Below are 17650 nucleotides of genomic sequence, written 5' to 3'. Positions count from 1 at the left end.
CTGGGAACCCTTGAGCTCCGAAGGGCCATCGCCTTTAAATAATTACAATTGTAATTCAGGGTTTGTAACGTGCACAGATTACGTTCACTCTCAGCGAGTGATTCAGGGGCACGGGAAACCACACCCAAGTGATGGCGGACGGGACCAGCGCAAACTATTGCACAACCTCAGCGGTCCTACATCGGAAAGGTTGGCCAACATCCACGAAAATATTTTCGCTGGTTTTACGCGTGGGATTAACTGTGGACTTCGAGAGAAAACCCACACACACTAGGGTGCCGCGGGGGAGGGAGGGGGGGTTAACACTCATCATCAGCAGAGAGATGGGGATGAACCCACTTGCTGCACTACCGTCCCAATGGCAAGCTGAGAGATGGCGACCTCAGCGCCAGCGTGGTAGGGAGGGAGTTTCACGAGTGTGCGTGATCTACCGACCCTCACTGCTTCCACAGTGCCTGCGTCATCGGCCACGTGCAGGGTGGCAACGCAGCGGTAACACTCGTGCCTCACAGCAAGAAGGACCTGGATTCGATTCCTGATTCGGGCGACTTTCTGTGTGGAGTACTCCTCTTTGTTCTGCTGCATGTGCTCCGGGTTCTCCGTTTTTTTCTCTGTTCGCTAAAACATATACATACAACGTAACTTGGTATCGGCCAAACCAAGTCAATGGTGGCAACAACAAAGTACCTACAAATTACTCAATTTGGAGTACACACAGTGCAGCAGCAACATCGCCCCCTACTGCAACAACTTGGCAGGGCCCTCCCTGTACAAGAGTCTTGAGACTCGGTGAGGCTCTCTGTGGGTAAACAAGCGTAATGATATACAGTAATATCACACTCGGCTGTCCTGTCATAGCCTAGCACGCCAGTAGATGGCGACATTAACACTCTGCGAGGCCTGTACATTTGCACTCGGCCTTTCAGCTTTTATGCAAAAATAACCATCGGCAGTTCCTGAAGAACTGCATTCTGGTCCTCTGTTAGAAGCTTCTGAGTTTTCCCAACCTGCACTATTTTTGCCACATTTGTCAATAACTCCATGGCCTTAAAAGGAAGAATATTTAACAGCCAATGTGTTCCCGCAATGACCCTCTCTTCAAAGCATATGAACAGCGAGGTCAAGTGGATAATAAAGGGTTGGAGACTGCACTTCACACCATGGGGCAAGATTAAAAAAAAAATTGCAATTTTATTAATGTTTTCTGATGACCAATTTTCAAAAGGGCATATGAATGGTTTACCTATTTTACCCAGCCGCTGATGAGACTGTTTCAAAGCCGGTCCAGAGTTTCCTTGTCTTCAAACAATGCTGATGAAATGATGCACTCCCAGAAGGCGGCGTGGCTGATTGTGAAATCAAGTTTTATTTTTCATGAGAAGAGACGGACGTGTGAAGGAGACATATCATGTGCCTATTTGTGTTATTAAATATTCTCCACAACGACGAGAACGATTACTTTTGGTTTGTATCGCAATATAATTTAGCGTTGAACTAAAAACCCATGACAGGAAGAGAGAGAGGTAATTGTCTGTACAATCGGCTGTTCACCAGCAAGTCTGACTCTGCTCACGAGACGCTGAGCGTCGAAACTCCTCCGGAGTTTTGCTCGTCTCGAAACAAAGCTGGTGAAATTATGCCGTGCGGGCCGATATATATTGTCAGATTTCTGCGGACACATTATTTGGTTTATTATTTTCTTATTTTGCCGCAGCTTCATAGCCCTTCGGATTCCGCCAGCCTGAATAAAGACTCCGGTTCTTTCGAGCGCAGCCCACGCGCGTTCACGGCGGCGGGGGGCTCACCTTGAGGCCGACGGCGTTGCGGCATCGCGAGCGCAGCTTCTGAACCTGTGACTCGGCCATGTCCGCGCGCTCCTCCGCCGAGCCCAGCTGCTGCTGCACCTTGCGGCACTTGGCGAGACTCGTGTTGATTTGCGCTTCCTGCACGGAAGGACGGGACGGGACCGGGGTTGTCGGCGATTTACAGGGGGCGATTTACAGGGGGCGATTTACAGGGGGTGACCAGGCCAAGCGATTGTCCGCCAAAACATAGCGACACCCTCCACCACCCCGTCACGGCCAAGTAAATAAAATGTGACTCGGAATTATATATGGGTGAAGCCGTGCAATGATCTGATCGTAAAGCGCCGCGGTTTAGTTCGGAGAGGCCGCCCATGGTTAACACAGCATGCTTATCAACCGTCGAATACTACATGCCATTTTCCTCGCACCAGACGTTAATATATCCCCCGGACGTCATTGGAAAAGCACAGCTGTCAACCCATACGGTTTATCCCGTATTCTTATACGGGGGAAATTGAGTTTTAAGGTCTATACGGGGTACAGCCGTTTAAATTCGGGCAAAAATGTCTTTGTTTATCTGTTTGTGTTTCTCCCTTGTGATGGGACTTTGTAGGATGAACGTTGAGAATTATAAGGGCACGGAGTGACCAATAATGTCTGAATTGGTCTGTAATAAGGTAGGGCACTAAGGGGTTGACAGGTATTTGAAAAAAGTTGGCCATTGTGTGCGGGCATCAGGGTCCAAATTTAACACAGTTGGCTACGTACGCTGCGAAATAAGTTCCAACGTACGTACAAGCGGAACAAAAATGAAAGCTGCCAACTACGCAATCAGGACTGCACACGGTGACATCACTCCCGAGCGCCATGCACAGCAGTGCCCTCCCCCCCGGTGGTGGCGGCAGAGCGACGGCCCCGCGCGAAATCCCCAAACGCTCTCGACGGCAATCGTCCACACCATGATCAGAACCGTGTCGCACTCACGGCCTCTTCGCTCTGCTTCTTGAACGACTTCACTTGCATCTGGAGTTTCTCGACGAGATCCTGTTGGCGGACAGCTGTCTTCCTGTCCTCCTCCGCCTGGCCCCGGCACAGCACCACACGCTCAGTCCCATCGCCGCCATCATCATCACCATCATCATCAGCCATGGCCTACCCACTGCCGGATGAAGGCCTCCCCGTACCAGTGCCACGTTTTGGACTAAGTACGGTGAACCCATTTGCGCTGCTGCTGCTGCTGCTACTGCGGTGGAATGTCGGGGAATGTAATAAACTCTGGCCCCCCCATTGTTTTCTCTGCCAAGCCAGGAGATGGAATTGAACCGGCGACCCCTGGATTTCAAGTACCACGTGATATCCATTACGCCATCGCGGCAGCGTGGCTTGTATGATTGTACGAACATATGTATTACGGGCGAGGTGCGGTTTTTAAACGTATAAGATTTGATGCTTTTCTACAATTTAAGGACAATTTCTCAATGTTTTATGATTTAAAATTAATTTACATTGTGTAATAATTCGGCATATATCTATTTGCAAAATTTGCTTGTGGGAATTTGTTTTTCAACTCACCGGTGAGCTGAAACAATAACATTTGGCTCGTTTTTCAACGCTTGTACACGTAACACTACCACTCTGTGCGCATGTGCGTGAGTGTGCGCGTGTCCCAGGGCACGTGTCACCAGTATCGTGAGCTCCTTGACTCTGCGCTCGTGTTTCCGAGCCACCTTCACAGTCTCCGCGCTCCTCCTCTGCTCCTCGTCCAGATCTGACTGCAGCTCTCGCATCTGAGACACAGCAGCAGCAACAGCGGTAGCAGCAGCATGAGCGGTGAGAACAGCCTGCCCAAGATCCATCCTGGGTTGAACCACACCCGGATTGTGTGAGGAGTTCACAGATCCTCGGGAGATCTGGTCAGTTTCATGGGTGAGCTCCTCCGACAGGCGAGGCTCCATTGGCTGGGTCATGTAGCCCGCATGCCCAGCCAAGCGCAAGCAGCTATTAACTGTTTTGTTTGGCCAGGACGGCCCATAATGGCCGTGTCTCTGGTGTCTTTTTCTTAGAATCAGATTTCAACATTTTCTGGCCTCATGTTGCGGGGCTACCCGAGCAGTGGGAGGGGCTACCTGAGCAGTGGGAGGAGCTACCTCAGCAGTGGGCGGGACTACCAGCTCACCACGATGTGTCCCGGTTGGAGCTCTCACCATCATCCACTGCTGCATGAAGGCTTCCCCAAGCCACCGCATCCGACCTCATACTACCTGTGTGGGGGCGTCTTTGTGAAAATGAGCGCGCGGGCACCTACCCGCGCCTCCATCTTGAGCAGCTGCTTCTTGCCGCCCTTCATGGCCTCCTCCTCGGCCTCCTGCAGGCGAGCCTGGAGGTCATGCGCCGCGTCCTCCATGTTGGCCTTGACGCGCTCCATGTGGGAAAGCACGTCCCGCGACGCCTGGAGCTCATCGGACACCATGCACAGCTGTGCGACCACCGCACGGAGACACGGGGACATGCAGAGATGCACACGTGCAGAGACACACAGGGAGACAAAAGCAAAAGAACTTTGAAACAATGAAGCGAATCGAAATCGAAGCAAAAACCACCAAATACAATTCAGAGTGGTTATATCGGGTATCAATTGTGGTGTGTGTCGTGTCGTCGTGTCGTGCGTCGTGTCAAGCATTGTGTGTTTTGTGTCATTCGTCATGTGTGTCGTATCATGCATTGTGTGTCGTGTCGAGCGTCATGTGTGTCGTGTCATGCATCGTGTGTCGTGTCGAGCGTCATGTGTGTAGTGTCGAGCGTTGCGTGTATTGTGTTGACCGTTGCATGTGTCGTATCGAGCATTGTGTGTGATATCGAGCATTGTGTGTGTCGTGTCGAGCGTCATGTGTGTCGTGTTGAGCATTGTGGGTGTCGTGTCGAGCGTCATGTGTGTCGTGTTGAGCATTGTGTGTGTAGTATCGAGCATCATGTGTGTCGCATCGAGCATTGTGTGTGTCGTGTCGAGCGTCATGTGTGTCGTGTCGAGCATTGTGTGTGTCGTATAGAGCGTCATGTGTGTCGTGTCGAGCATTGTGTGTGTCGTGTCGAGCGTCATGTGTGTCGTGTTGAGCATTGTGTGTGTCGTATAGAGCGTCATGTGTGTCGTATCGAGCATTGCGTGTGTCGTGTCGAGCGTCATGTGTGTCGTGTTGAGCATTGTGTGTGTCGTATAGAGCGTCATGTGTGTTATATCGAGCATTGCGTGTGTCGTGTCGAGCGTCATGTGTGTCGTGTCGAGCGTCATGTGTGTCGTGTTGAGCATTGTGGGTGTCGTGTCGAGCGTCATGTGTGTCGTGTTGAGCATTGTGTGTGTCGTGTCGAGCGTCATGTGTGTCGTATCGAGCATTGTGTGTGTCGTATCGAGCGTCATGTGTGTCGTGTTGAGCATTGTGTGTGTCGTGTCGAGCGTCATGTGTGTCGTGTTGAGCATTGTGTGTGTCGTATCGAGCGTCATGTATGTCGTGTCGAGCATTGCGTGTGTCGTGTCGAGCATCATGTGTGTCGTGTTGAGCATTGTGTGTGTCGTGTCGAGCGTCATGTGTGTCGTGTCGAGCATTGTGTGTGTCGTGCATCGTGCCCTCACGTCAGACGTCGCCTTGGCGGCCCTCTCCTCCACGATGCTGTTCTGCTGCACAGATTTCTCCAGCGCGGCGCTCGCTTCGGCCAGATCGCTCTCCAGTTTCTTCTTCTGAGAGATAAGACTTGTGTTCTGCTCCCAACAGAGGCAAACACACCACAGCAAAGACAGTCGATACCCCGGTCTCCTCGAGCCAAGTCTCAAGACCCTGAGACCCGGTTTCCTGGAGCAGAGGCTCAAGACCCTGAGACCTGGTCTCCTGGAGCCGAGTCTCAAGACCCTGAGACCCGGTCTCCTGGAGCCGAGTCTCAAGACCCTGAGACCCGGTCTCCTGGAGCCGAGTCTCAAGACCCTGAGACCCGGTCTCCTGGAGCCGAGTCTCAAGACCCTGAGACCCGGTCTCCTGGAGCCGAGTCTCAAGACCCTGAGACCCGGTCTCCTGGAGCCGAGTCTCAAGACCCTGAGACCCGGTCTCCTGGAGCCGAGTCTCAAGACCCGGTCTTCTGGAGCCGAGTCTCAAGACCCTGAGACCCGGTCTCCTGGAGCCGAGTCTCAAGACCCTGAGACCCGGTCTCCTGGAGCCTCAAGATACTGACCCTGAGACCCTCGAGTGTGCCAGTGGAAAAAGGGGACGAGAGAGAGCGAGTGATGGCGAGAGACCTGCGTGAGCAGCAGCTGCACCCTCTGCGACACGTCTTGTGCCTCCTGTTCGCTAGCGCGACGGCAGCGCTCCGCCTGCTCCAGTGCTGCCGCCGCCTCCTGGAGTTCCTCCTGGAGCACCCCGCAGCGGCGCTCCAGCTCCACGCACTGCTCGGCACGCTCACGCGACCCGCGCTCCTCTTCGTCCAGCTGCAGCTGCAGCGCCTGCTCGCCCCCACAACGCGCGTAGCAGCCTGTGACGTCGCCTGGGAGACTCGACCATCATGACACGCGGTGGCGAGCCGGGTCCCATCCACCTTGGCGTGGCCATGCCAACTCAACCGCGGGCGGACGGACCGCTATCTGGAAGGGTCTCGAGACGATGATAGACAGATCTGGGTGTGAAGGAGTCCGAGCGACGTTCTCACCTTTATCTGGGCCTGCAGGCCCTTGAGGTGCTCCTGGGCCTCTGAGGCCTGGCGCAAGGCCTGAGCCAGCGCTGTCTGTTTCTCAATCAGCTCCGTCTCAATCTTCTTGCTGAGCCTCACAGCCTCCGCCTTGGCCTTCATCTCGGCCTCCAGGGAAAACTGGAGGCTCTCAACGTTCCGCTGGTGGAGCCTCACCATCACCTGCACCTCCTCGTCCTTCTCCGAGAGCCTGCGAGCCATCTCCGCCTTGGCCTGCATGATCTCCAATTTGATGCGCATCACTCGGCCCTCCGAATACTCCAGCGTTGTCTGGGGAGGGGTTAGACACAGATGCGCTTGATTGTTATGACCCGGTCTCCTGGAGCCGAGTGTCAAGATCCTGAGACCCGGTCTCTTGGATCTGAGTCTCAACACCCTGAGACCCGGTCTCCTGGAGCCGTGTCTCAAGACCCTGAGACCCGGTCTCCTGGAGCCGAGTCTCAAGACCCTGAGACCCGGTCTCCTGGATCTGAGTCTCAACACCCTGAGACCCGGTCTCCTGGAGCCGAGTCTCAAGACTCTGAGACCCGGTCTCCTGGAGCCGAGTCTCAAGACCCTGAGACCTGGTCTCCTGGAGCAGAGTCTCAAGACCCTGAGACCCGGTCTCCTGGAGCCGAGTCTCAAGACTCTGAGACCCGGGCTCCTGGAGCCGAGTCTCAAGACCCTGAGACCCGGTCTCCTGGAGCCGAGTCTCAAGACCCTGAGACCCGGTCTCCTGGAGCCGAGTTTCAAGACCCTGAGACCCGGTCTCCTGGAGCCGAGTCTCAAGACTCTGAGACCCGGTCTCCTGGAGCCGAGGTGAAGTATCTTACAAATGAAAACTGAACCACTGACCTCAAGCTCCTCCAGCGAAGCCACGGCCTCCATCTTCTCAGTCTCCAGTTGCTTTCTGGACTTCTCCAAACCTCGCATGATGTCCTCACGATCGGCCAGCTGTTCCGCCAGATCCTGCACCTCTCCTGGTTATCAACAACAACAAAGATGCAGAGGTGGCCCAGGTGGCCAATACCGGTGTCTCAGAGACACTGAGCGAGATAATATTATTTTGATAAAAAGCACCTTGGAGGGCCTCTTTGTCCCTCTTGAGGTTTTCCACTTGCGCTATCATCTCCTCGTGGAGATTTTTCAGCTTGAAGACCTCGGTGCCAAGCGCGCAGCTCTCCTTCTGAGCGGCCAGCAGCTCGTCCTGCGTCTCCTGCTGCCGCTGCTTCCACTCGGCCAGGACCTACACCCGCCACGGACGTCCAGAGGTCATCAGAGCATCGCCTCCTGGGGCCTCGAGGCAGTGACAACAGGGAGGTGGACTCTGTGTCCCTAGACAATGATCGACAGACCAGTCTTTGATGGAGTTTAGTTACAGACAGAATGGTCTTTGTCTCTAGATAATGATTGACAGTCAGACCAGTCTCTCATGGAGTCTAGTTACAGACAGAATGGTCTCTGTGTGTCTCTAGATAATGATCGACAGTCAGACCAGTCTCTGATGGAGTCTCTGGGCAGTGGTGAACACGCAGAGGCAGGGGTTCAGGGTTGGACTCGCACCGTCTCGAAAGCTTTCTGCTTCTTCTGCAGGTTGGTGTTTGCCGCCTGGACCCTCTCCGATTCCATCGTGAGATCATCCACGTCGATCTGCAGTCGTTTCCGGGTTTTTTCCAGCGACGCGCACTTTGCGTTGGCGGCTTCCTTCTCCTCCTCCGCCACCTGCAGCCGCGCCGCGATCTTCTTCCTGCCAACGAGACAATCACGACCCTCAAACGACCGCCAAATGCGTTGAACGTTAAACCCCCCCCCAAAAATGTACTTTCACGGTCAAGGCCCGGCAGGGCGGATTTCGTATATTCAGCTGTGGCAATGCCAGCTCAGCAATAAGACGGTTACGCCGCATCGCGCGGCGCTTTCAGATGCGCGTTTCCGCGGCCGTCCGGGACACGCTTCTTCCTTCCAACATTTGGAAACCACGAGAGCTATGCAACTTTTAAATCGCCATCATCTAGATTAACAAACTCGTTTCCTGAGAAACTGCTTTTTGTGTTCACTTATCCCCAGGTCAAGCATCTTTATCTCCAACTCCATCACCGTCATCATCACCACCACGAACCATCATCATTGCCACCACCATCATCATCCCCACTTCCATCATTATCACCACCACCATCAATGCTGATAGCCAAGCGCTATGAGAATGGCGGGTGATGTACCAAATGTTGCACCTCTGATTAGCACGGTTGGCTACGCGTGGGTGCGAAATATATTAAACATAATACTAATATACACTACACACTACATCATTATAGACTACACTACTATACAATACATGATACATTACACTACTACACACTACACTACTACAAACTACTTTACACTACACTGATAATCACTACACCACTATACAACATTGAGAACTGATTTCTTTAGAAATGCTTGTTGTTGTGTTTAAGTTTAGTAATAGGTTTTTACCCTTTTAGCTGGCACAAAAATTGACACCTTTATACAAGGGATCATGTTTGCAATAACCACAACACAAGCAGTCAAAAATGCAAAAAAAAGAGACAACTCTGATAATGATATGCACTATCCTTGAATTTGATTGGTCCACACCCGAGACAGCTTTTCTTAGAGCCTAGTCTCCACTGGTGTTGGACCAGATGACGCCAAAAGGCGTACAACTCAAAAACAGCGCACTATCAGAGTATTGAGAGCAAACATGATCCCTTGTATAAAGGTGTCAGTTTTTGTGCCAGCTAAAAGGGTAAAAACCTATTACTATATCTTGTTACTGGCAAAGGAGGTCTCATAATGTGTTTAAGTTTGTTGTCCTTCCGATTAGCAACGATTTGGCTACGCACGGGTGTGAAAGAAGTTCAACATACACACATGTGTACATGATCCCGCATAGACCCCAGCACGATTTGCAGCTGTGTACGGCACCCCCCCCCCCCCCAGCCTGCCCCGTCTCCCTCTCCGCCCCTCCGGTGTTTGCCTGCCTCGCTTTGTTTCACCCTACACCTGTTTCTCCGCTTTTGACTAAAATAAAACATTCAAACCCACACCACTTTGAACAGTCTCATCTCCGGTGCCAGTGCTCCGCGTCTGTACAACGAAAATAAAATCACCCCCCCCCCCACCCCTCCCGGCCATGGTGAGCCACCGCCACCACCGCAATTTCTCACTTGGCGTCCTCGAGCTCGTCCGTGCGCTGGATGACGTCCATCTCGTACTTGGCGCGCCACTGCGCCACCTCGGCGTGTGCTTGGGACAGCGCGCGCTGCGTGCTGAGCAGGGCCGCCTCCTCCTCCTCGCCCAGCTCGCCGAGGAGCATGCGGTCGTGCCGCGCCGCCTTCACCATGCCACTCAGCGTCGCGCGGGCCTGCAGGGGGGACGCGCACCGCGCGCGCCAACGGGCGATTCGGCGTAGTTCGGCTGCGCGTGCGGCGCGCAAAAGGGTTCGACGTGCTCGTGGTATGCGCTGTACGCAGAGCGCCTGTTCAAGGAGGATGGCGGTGGTGCATGGGGCGGAGGTGGTGTGGCTGGAGCCGCATGCGCGCACGCGGAGATGCGGGCAGAGAGAGTTCATGAACCAAATGGCAAATGCGCGTTCATACACGCATACCGATGCACACACGCGCATACAGAAACACGTGTGCATTCAGACGGACATACAAAGATCCCCTGTGTAGCCAGAACGGACTTTTGGGGAAAGCGCTGTTAGGCAGCACCTTTGAAAGCCGGCACTGCACACGAGGAGGTGAGTGGCCAGCACCATGCCCGGCTGCCTTTGCATACCAATACCAATAGCCGCCGTTCGCCACTAACTGACGGTGCCGTCATCACGGGGCCTGTGGCAGGCCAGGTGCACTTTGAGGCCACATGAAGTGTCAAAGGCTCGCTGACAGGAGGTTACCGGACAGACCCAGCAGGTGCCATGGGTTGGCTGTCTGAGATGAGTGGTAGATGCACCAACTGTGCCTCCTACTGTGTCAACTTGCTGTGTTTTCGCCGTCCGGCACTCTGCTCGTTATTGTGAGCGGCGCTCCTCTGCCCTCAGTTGTTGTTGGAAGTCGACTGCCTCCAGCTGCCCAGTAACATCCTTCATGAGCCTCCTCCATAGAGGCCAGATTTGACACCGCTGGTACCGGTCTTCGGCAAGTCCACCCAGCACTACATCCTCCCGTACCGCATCTCTTCTCCAGCCCATGTCATGGCCAGTTAGCCCCCTCTATGCAGCCAAACAGAAGCTGCTTGGGCATGCGGTGGCTGGGCATGCGGGCTACATGACCCAGCCAACGCAGCCTTGCCTGCCGGAAGAGCTCATTGATGGGACTTTGTCCAGATCTTTCAAGAATTTGTCAGCTCTTCGCACAATCCGGCCTGGTTAAACCCAGGATGGATCGTAGGCAGGCTAGCCTGAATGTTTCTAACCGGTACAGATGTACCACCAAAGGAGTCCACGTTTCAGAAGCATCGAGAAGGGAGGGCATCACTGTGGCCGAGAAGACCCGAAGCTTCATGCGGAGCGACAGACCAGGTAGCTTCTACACAGCATTATGCACCCGATGAATAGATAATGCCGCCCGACTGATTCGGAATGAGACCTCTGCTGTCAAACCGGAGCTGGTCATAAGCACACTGCCCAGGTATGGGAAACTCTCCACTCTCTCCACAATTGCTCCATCACCAATGGGGAGCTGAAGGGGTGGAGTGTTTGATGGCACAAAATACCCAGACAAGTGCTTGGTTTTTGTGGGACTGATGGTAAGACCCTGCTTCTTAGTGGTACACTCCAGGTTCAGCAGCAGCAGCACCTCCAACTCCTCCTCTAGGTAAGCAGCAATCAACAGATCATCGGCATACATAACATGGTTGACCAACAGGGAGGAATCCCTCAACCGCACCCGGGCATTGATCAGCCTCCCATTGTATCTGTACCAGATGGAAATTCCTCCGGTACAGATATTGAAGGCTTCACGAACTACGTGGTCGGTCGAAATATATGTTAAATAATGTGGGAGCCAGAGGACATCCCTATCCCACCCCAAAGTGAAGAGGGAATGGCTCCAACTCCCAGCCACGTAGTTTCACCCGGGCCCGCTAACCAATATGAAAGTCCTTAATGATCGTGAGTAGTGGGTCAGGGACTCCGAAAGCACGAAGAACAACCCAGAGCCCAGGCCTACTGATGGTATCATAGGCCTTGACCAGGTCAATAAAGCAGAGATGTAGGGCTTGTGGGAGTTCCCTACACCTCTGCTGTAGCAGACGGACAAAAAATATTGCATCTGTGCACGACTGCCCTTTCCTGAAACCACATTGGGGCTCCGCAAGCCTCTTCTCAGCATGCCTGGCAAAGCGATGTTGAATAATCCTTGGCAAGATCTTTCCCGGCACACTAAGGAGTGAGATGCCCCTGTAGTTGTTACAGTCTGTGCGGTCCCCCTTGTTAAAGAGGGGGACCACCAGGGCATCCTTCCAATCCTGCGGAACCCATCCAGTGGTCCAAACTGTTATGATGTCATGTAGGACAGTCTGTGCACAAACGCCACTCTCCCTCAGCATTTCGCTTGGGAGGTCATCTCTGCCCGGTGCCTTTCCTGGTCTCAGGCTCTGGATCTCCTTTAGTACTTCTTCAACAGATGGCACCTCAGCCAGCCACTTACAGGGGGTGACTTCCTCTTCCAATATATGCGGCACTGCAGCCTCAGCAGGGTCATCCCCACTTTGTCCCACGATGTTTTCCAGGCTGAGGGATTTCCCCTCCCCCAGGACCTCACAGAAATGCTCAGCAAATCTGCAAACCTGTTCCTGGGGCCGGATATTGGATCACCGTTCTTTCCCGTAATGATGGTAATAGGTGTGGTGCTGCAGGTTACCTTTTTGATGGAATTAAAGAGCGATTTGTGATTGCGGGCCACTGAGGAAGACTCCATCTCCTCAGCAACCCGAGACCACCAACCATGCTTGCAGCGCCTCACGGCTCTCCGAACCTCCGAGCGAAGGCTGCGGTAAGCCTCTTCATTCTCTGACGTGGGATGCTGTAGACGATTAGAGTGGGCCTGTCGCTTTTTCTCAGCCAGTCTGAACACCTCCTCTGTCAGCCAGGGTTTCCGAGGAGGTCTGGCCCGTGTACCCAAAGCAGCCATTGCATACAGACACACACACATGCATACAGATAGCAAGCCGCACGGATAATTCACCTTGCTCTCCTCCAGCAGCTGCTGCCTCAGCTCCTCGATCATCTGCGTCAGAGACTGCGACAGCTTCGCCGCCTGAATGACCTGCAGCTCCTTCTCCTCCAGCTGGCGACCCAGGGCATCTGAGAGTTGACAGCGGAAGTTGTAGTGGCAGCAGGAGCAGCAGCGGTAGAAGCAGCAATAGCAGCAGAGGCAGTAGTAGTCGTGGTAGCAGCAGAAGTAGCAGCAGTAATAGCAGCAATAGCAGTAGCGGCAGCAGAAGTTGCAGCAGTAGTAGCAGAAACAGCAGCAGTAGCAGCAGCGGTAGTAGTAGTGTGATAGCAGCAGAAGTTTCAAAAGTAGCAGCAGTAGTAGCAGCAATAGCAGCAGCAGTGGCAGCAGCGGTAGTAGTAGTGGTAGCAGAAGTAGTAGCAGCAGCAGCAGCAGAAGTTGCAGAAGTAGTAGCAGCAGCAGTCACAACAGTAGTAAGTAGTAGTAGCAGCAATAGTAGCAGCAGCAGTAGTAGTAGTGGTAGCAGCAGTGATTACATTCGTGATGAACATATGCCTATAACGAGATGTTTATTTTTGTCTACAATGAAAGTGAGTGGATGAAAACCATCAAGCGTGATGATAACTATGGCGACTACCAACCAATGCCAACATCATCATCACTACTGTCGTCATTACCATCAGCACCACAATCATTATTCCCACCATGACAATCATGACGACCTCTATCATTATCTAAACATACATCTCCAGCTCCATCACCATCCCCACGACGACCATCATCACCACTCCCAACCATCATCACCACCACCATCAACGCTTATAGCCATGCGCTATGAAAATGGCGTGATGTACCAAATGTCGCACCTCCGATTAGCACGGCTGGCTATGTACGTTGCGAAATAAGTTTACCATACATACAACCTACTATACACTACACTACTAAAGACTACACTACTAAAGATTACACTACTACACAACTACACACTAAACTTCTATACACTACACTACTACTTACAACACTACTACACACTACACTACTATACCCTACTAAAGATTACACTACTATACACTACACCACACTACACTACGATACACTACACTACTATACACTACACTGTACACTACACTACTATACACTACACTACTACGTACTACACTATACGCTACACTACTATACACTACACTACTATACACTACACTACTATACACTAATTCTAGATTTGAAGCTTTCGTGACTGCAATGATTCATACTCTTTGTTTTTTTTGTAAAGTCACGTAGGTAAAACAAATTAAAATAAATTGAAATAAAATAATAGAAACAATTAAAACACGACGTTTCGGAGGCAAAGCAAGACGGAAGCTTGCTTTGCCTCCGAAACGTCGTGTTTCCGTCTTGCTTTGCCTCCGAAACGTCGTGTTTTAATTGTTTCTTTTATTTTATCTCAATTTATTTTAATTTGTTTTACCTACGTGACTTTACCGAAAAAAAACAAAGAGTACTATACACTACACTACTAAAGATTACACTACTACACTACTATACACTATACTACTATACACTACACTACTATACACTACACTACTAAAGATTACACTACTATACACTACACTATTATACACTACACTACTATACACTACACTACTAAAGACTACACTACTAAAGATTACACTACTATACTACTATACACTATACACTACACTACTATACACTACTACACTATACACTACACTATACACTATATTACTAAAGACTACACCTTACCCCGCACCTCCGATTATCACAGCTTGCTACGTACGGTGCAAAATGAGTTTACGGTACACACATACAACCTACTATACACTACACACTGCACTATTACACTACTATACACTACCCTATACTGTACACTGCACCACTATACACTACACCACTACACACTACACCACTACACACTACACTACTATACACTACACTACTATACACTACACTATACACTATAATACTATACACTACACCACTACACACTACACTACTATACACTACACTACTAAAGACTACACTACTAAAGATTACACTACTGCACTACAACAGTGAGAGAAAAAAATATTTAATCCCCTGCTGATTTTGTACGTTTGCCCACTGACGAAGAAATGATCAGTCTATAATTTTAATGGTAGCTTTATTTGAACAGTGAGAAACAGAATAACAACAAAAAAGATGTAGAAAAACGCATGTCAAAAATGTTATAAATTAATTTGCATTTTAATGAGGGAAATAAGTATTTGACCCCTCTGCAAAACATGACTTAGTACTTGGTGGCAAAACCCGTGTTGGCAATGACAGAGGTCAGACGTTTCTTGTAGTTGGCCACCAGGTTTGCACACATCTCAGGAGGGATTTTGTCCCACTCCTCTTTGCAGATCTTCTCCAAGTCATTAAGGTTTCAAGGCTGACGTTTGGCAACTCGAACCTTTAGCTCCTTCCACAGATTTTCTATAGAATTAAGGTCTGGAGACTGGCTAGGCCACTCCAGGACCTTAATGTGCTTCTTCTTGAGCCACTCCTTTGTTGCCTTGGCCGTGTGTTTTGGGTCATTGTCATGCTGGAATACCCATCCACAACCCATTTTCAATGCCCTGGCTGAGGGAAGGAGGTTCTCACCCAAGATTTGACGGTACATGGCCCCGTCCATCGTCCCTTTGATGCGGTGAAGTTGTCCTGTCCCCTTAGCAGAAAAACACCCCCAAAGCATAATGTTTCCACTGCCATGTTTGACGGTGGGGATGGTGTTCTTGGGGTCATAGGCAGCATTCCTCCTCCTCCAAACACGGCGTGTTGAGTTGACGCCAAAGAGCTCCATTTTGGTCTCATCTGACCACAACACTTTCACCCAGTTGTCCTCTGAATCATTCAGATGTTCATTGACAAACTTCAGACGGGCATGTATATGTGCTTTCTTGAGCAGGGGGACCTTGCGTGCGCTGCAGGATTTCAGTCCTTCACAGCGTAGTATGTTACCAATTGTTTTCTTGGTGACTATGGTCCCAGCTGGCTTGAGATCATTGACAAGATCCTCCCGTGTAGTTCTGGGCTGATTCCTCACCGTTCTCATGATCATTGCAACTCCACGAGGTGAGATCTTGCATGGAGCCCCAGGCCGAGGGAGATTAACAGCTCTTTTGTGTTTATTCCATTTGCGAATAATTGCACCAACTGTTGTCACCTTCTCACCAAGCTGCTTGGCAATGGTCTTGTAGCCTATTCCAGCCTTGTGTAGGTATACAATCTTGTCCCTGACATCCTTGGAGAGCTCTTTGGTCTTGGCCATGGTGGAGAGTTTGGAATCTGATTGATTGCTTCTGTGGACAGGTGCCTTTTATACAGGTAACAAGCTGAGATTAGGAGCACTCCCTTTAAGAGTGTGCTCCTAATCTCAGCTCGTTACCTGTATAAAAGACACCTGGGAGCCAAAAATCTTTCTGATTGAGAGGGGGTCAAATACTTATTTCCCTCATTAAAATGCAAATCAATTTATAACATTTTTGACATGCGTTTTGCTGGATTTTGTTGATATTCTGTCTCTCACTGTTCAAATAAACCTACCAATAATATTATAGACTGACCATGTCGTTGTCAGTGGGCAAACGTACAAAATCAGCAGGGGATCAAATACTTTTTTCCCTCACTGTATACACTATACTACATTATACTACACTATACACTACACTATTATACACTACACTACTATACACTACTATACACTACACTACTATACACTACACTACTATACACTACACTATACACTACACTACTATACACTACACTACTAACGACTACACCTTCCTCCGCACCTCCGATTAGCATGGCTTGCTACGTATGGTGCAAAAGGAGTTCACGGTACATACATACAACCTACTATACACTACACTATTACACACTGCACATTTACACTACTATACACTACCCTATACTGTACACTGCACCACTATACACTACACTACTATACACTACACTACTATACACTACACTACTATACACTACACTATACACGACACTACTATACATTACTATACACTACACTATACACTACACTACTACACACTACACTACTATACACTACACTACTATACACTACACTACTATACACTACACTACTATACACTACACTACTATACACTACACTACTATACACTACACTATACAACTACACTATACACTACACTATAAATGTAAATGTTGTAGTGGGTTTACTCTCCAACACACATCTGGTTAATGCTGAACTTCTATGCTACACTATAAACTGCACTACACACTATACACCACACTACTATACACTACACTACTATACACTACACTATACACTACACTACTATACACTACACTACTATACACTACACTATACACGACACTACTATACATTACTATACACTACACTATACACTACACTACTACACACTACACTACTATACACTACACTACTATACACTACACTACTATACACTACACTACTATACACTACACTACTATACACTACACTACTATACACTACACTATACAACTACACTATACACTACACTATAAATGTAAATGTTGTAGTGGGTTTACTCTCCAACACACATCTGGTTAATGCTGAACTTCTATGCTACACTATAAACTGCACTACACACTATACACCACACTACTATACACTACACTACTATACACTACACTATACACTACACTACTATACACTACACTACTATACACTACTATACACTACACTACTATACACTACACTACTACACACTACACTACTAAACACTACACTACTATACACTACACTGATATACACTACTATACACTACACTACTATACACTACTAAACACCACTATACACTACACTATACACTACACTACTATACACTACACTACTATACACTACACTGCTATACACTACACTACTATACACTACACTATACT

General features: G+C 49.9%; 1 protein-coding gene across 1 annotated transcript in view; it reads right to left on the bottom strand.

Annotated features, from left to right (window-relative positions):
* Window positions 1–17650, bottom strand: part of LOC116955068 (myosin heavy chain, skeletal muscle-like) — a 42150-nt gene that overhangs the window by 548 nt on the left and 23952 nt on the right. The window contains exons 12-23 of the mRNA XM_032976023.2: window positions 12722–12840; window positions 9701–9897; window positions 8073–8256; window positions 7590–7755; window positions 7365–7489; window positions 6492–6800; window positions 6085–6288; window positions 5431–5556; window positions 4111–4281; window positions 3488–3592; window positions 2790–2885; window positions 1806–1943 (exon numbers count right to left, since the gene is read on the bottom strand). Coding sequence (XP_032831914.2) covers window positions 1806–1943; window positions 2790–2885; window positions 3488–3592; window positions 4111–4281; window positions 5431–5556; window positions 6085–6288; window positions 6492–6800; window positions 7365–7489; window positions 7590–7755; window positions 8073–8256; window positions 9701–9897; window positions 12722–12840 — 1940 coding nt within the window. The remainder of the gene's footprint in view (window positions 1–1805; window positions 1944–2789; window positions 2886–3487; window positions 3593–4110; window positions 4282–5430; window positions 5557–6084; window positions 6289–6491; window positions 6801–7364; window positions 7490–7589; window positions 7756–8072; window positions 8257–9700; window positions 9898–12721; window positions 12841–17650) is intronic.

This window comes from Petromyzon marinus, chromosome 58, assembly GCF_048934315.1.
Source record: "Petromyzon marinus isolate PM22_M1 ecotype Great Lakes invasive population chromosome 58, UKy_Petmar_22M1.pri1.0, whole genome shotgun sequence".
NCBI classification, from domain to species: Eukaryota; Metazoa; Chordata; class Hyperoartia; order Petromyzontiformes; family Petromyzontidae; genus Petromyzon; species Petromyzon marinus.
This window is presented reverse-complemented; position numbering and strand designations above follow the sequence as displayed.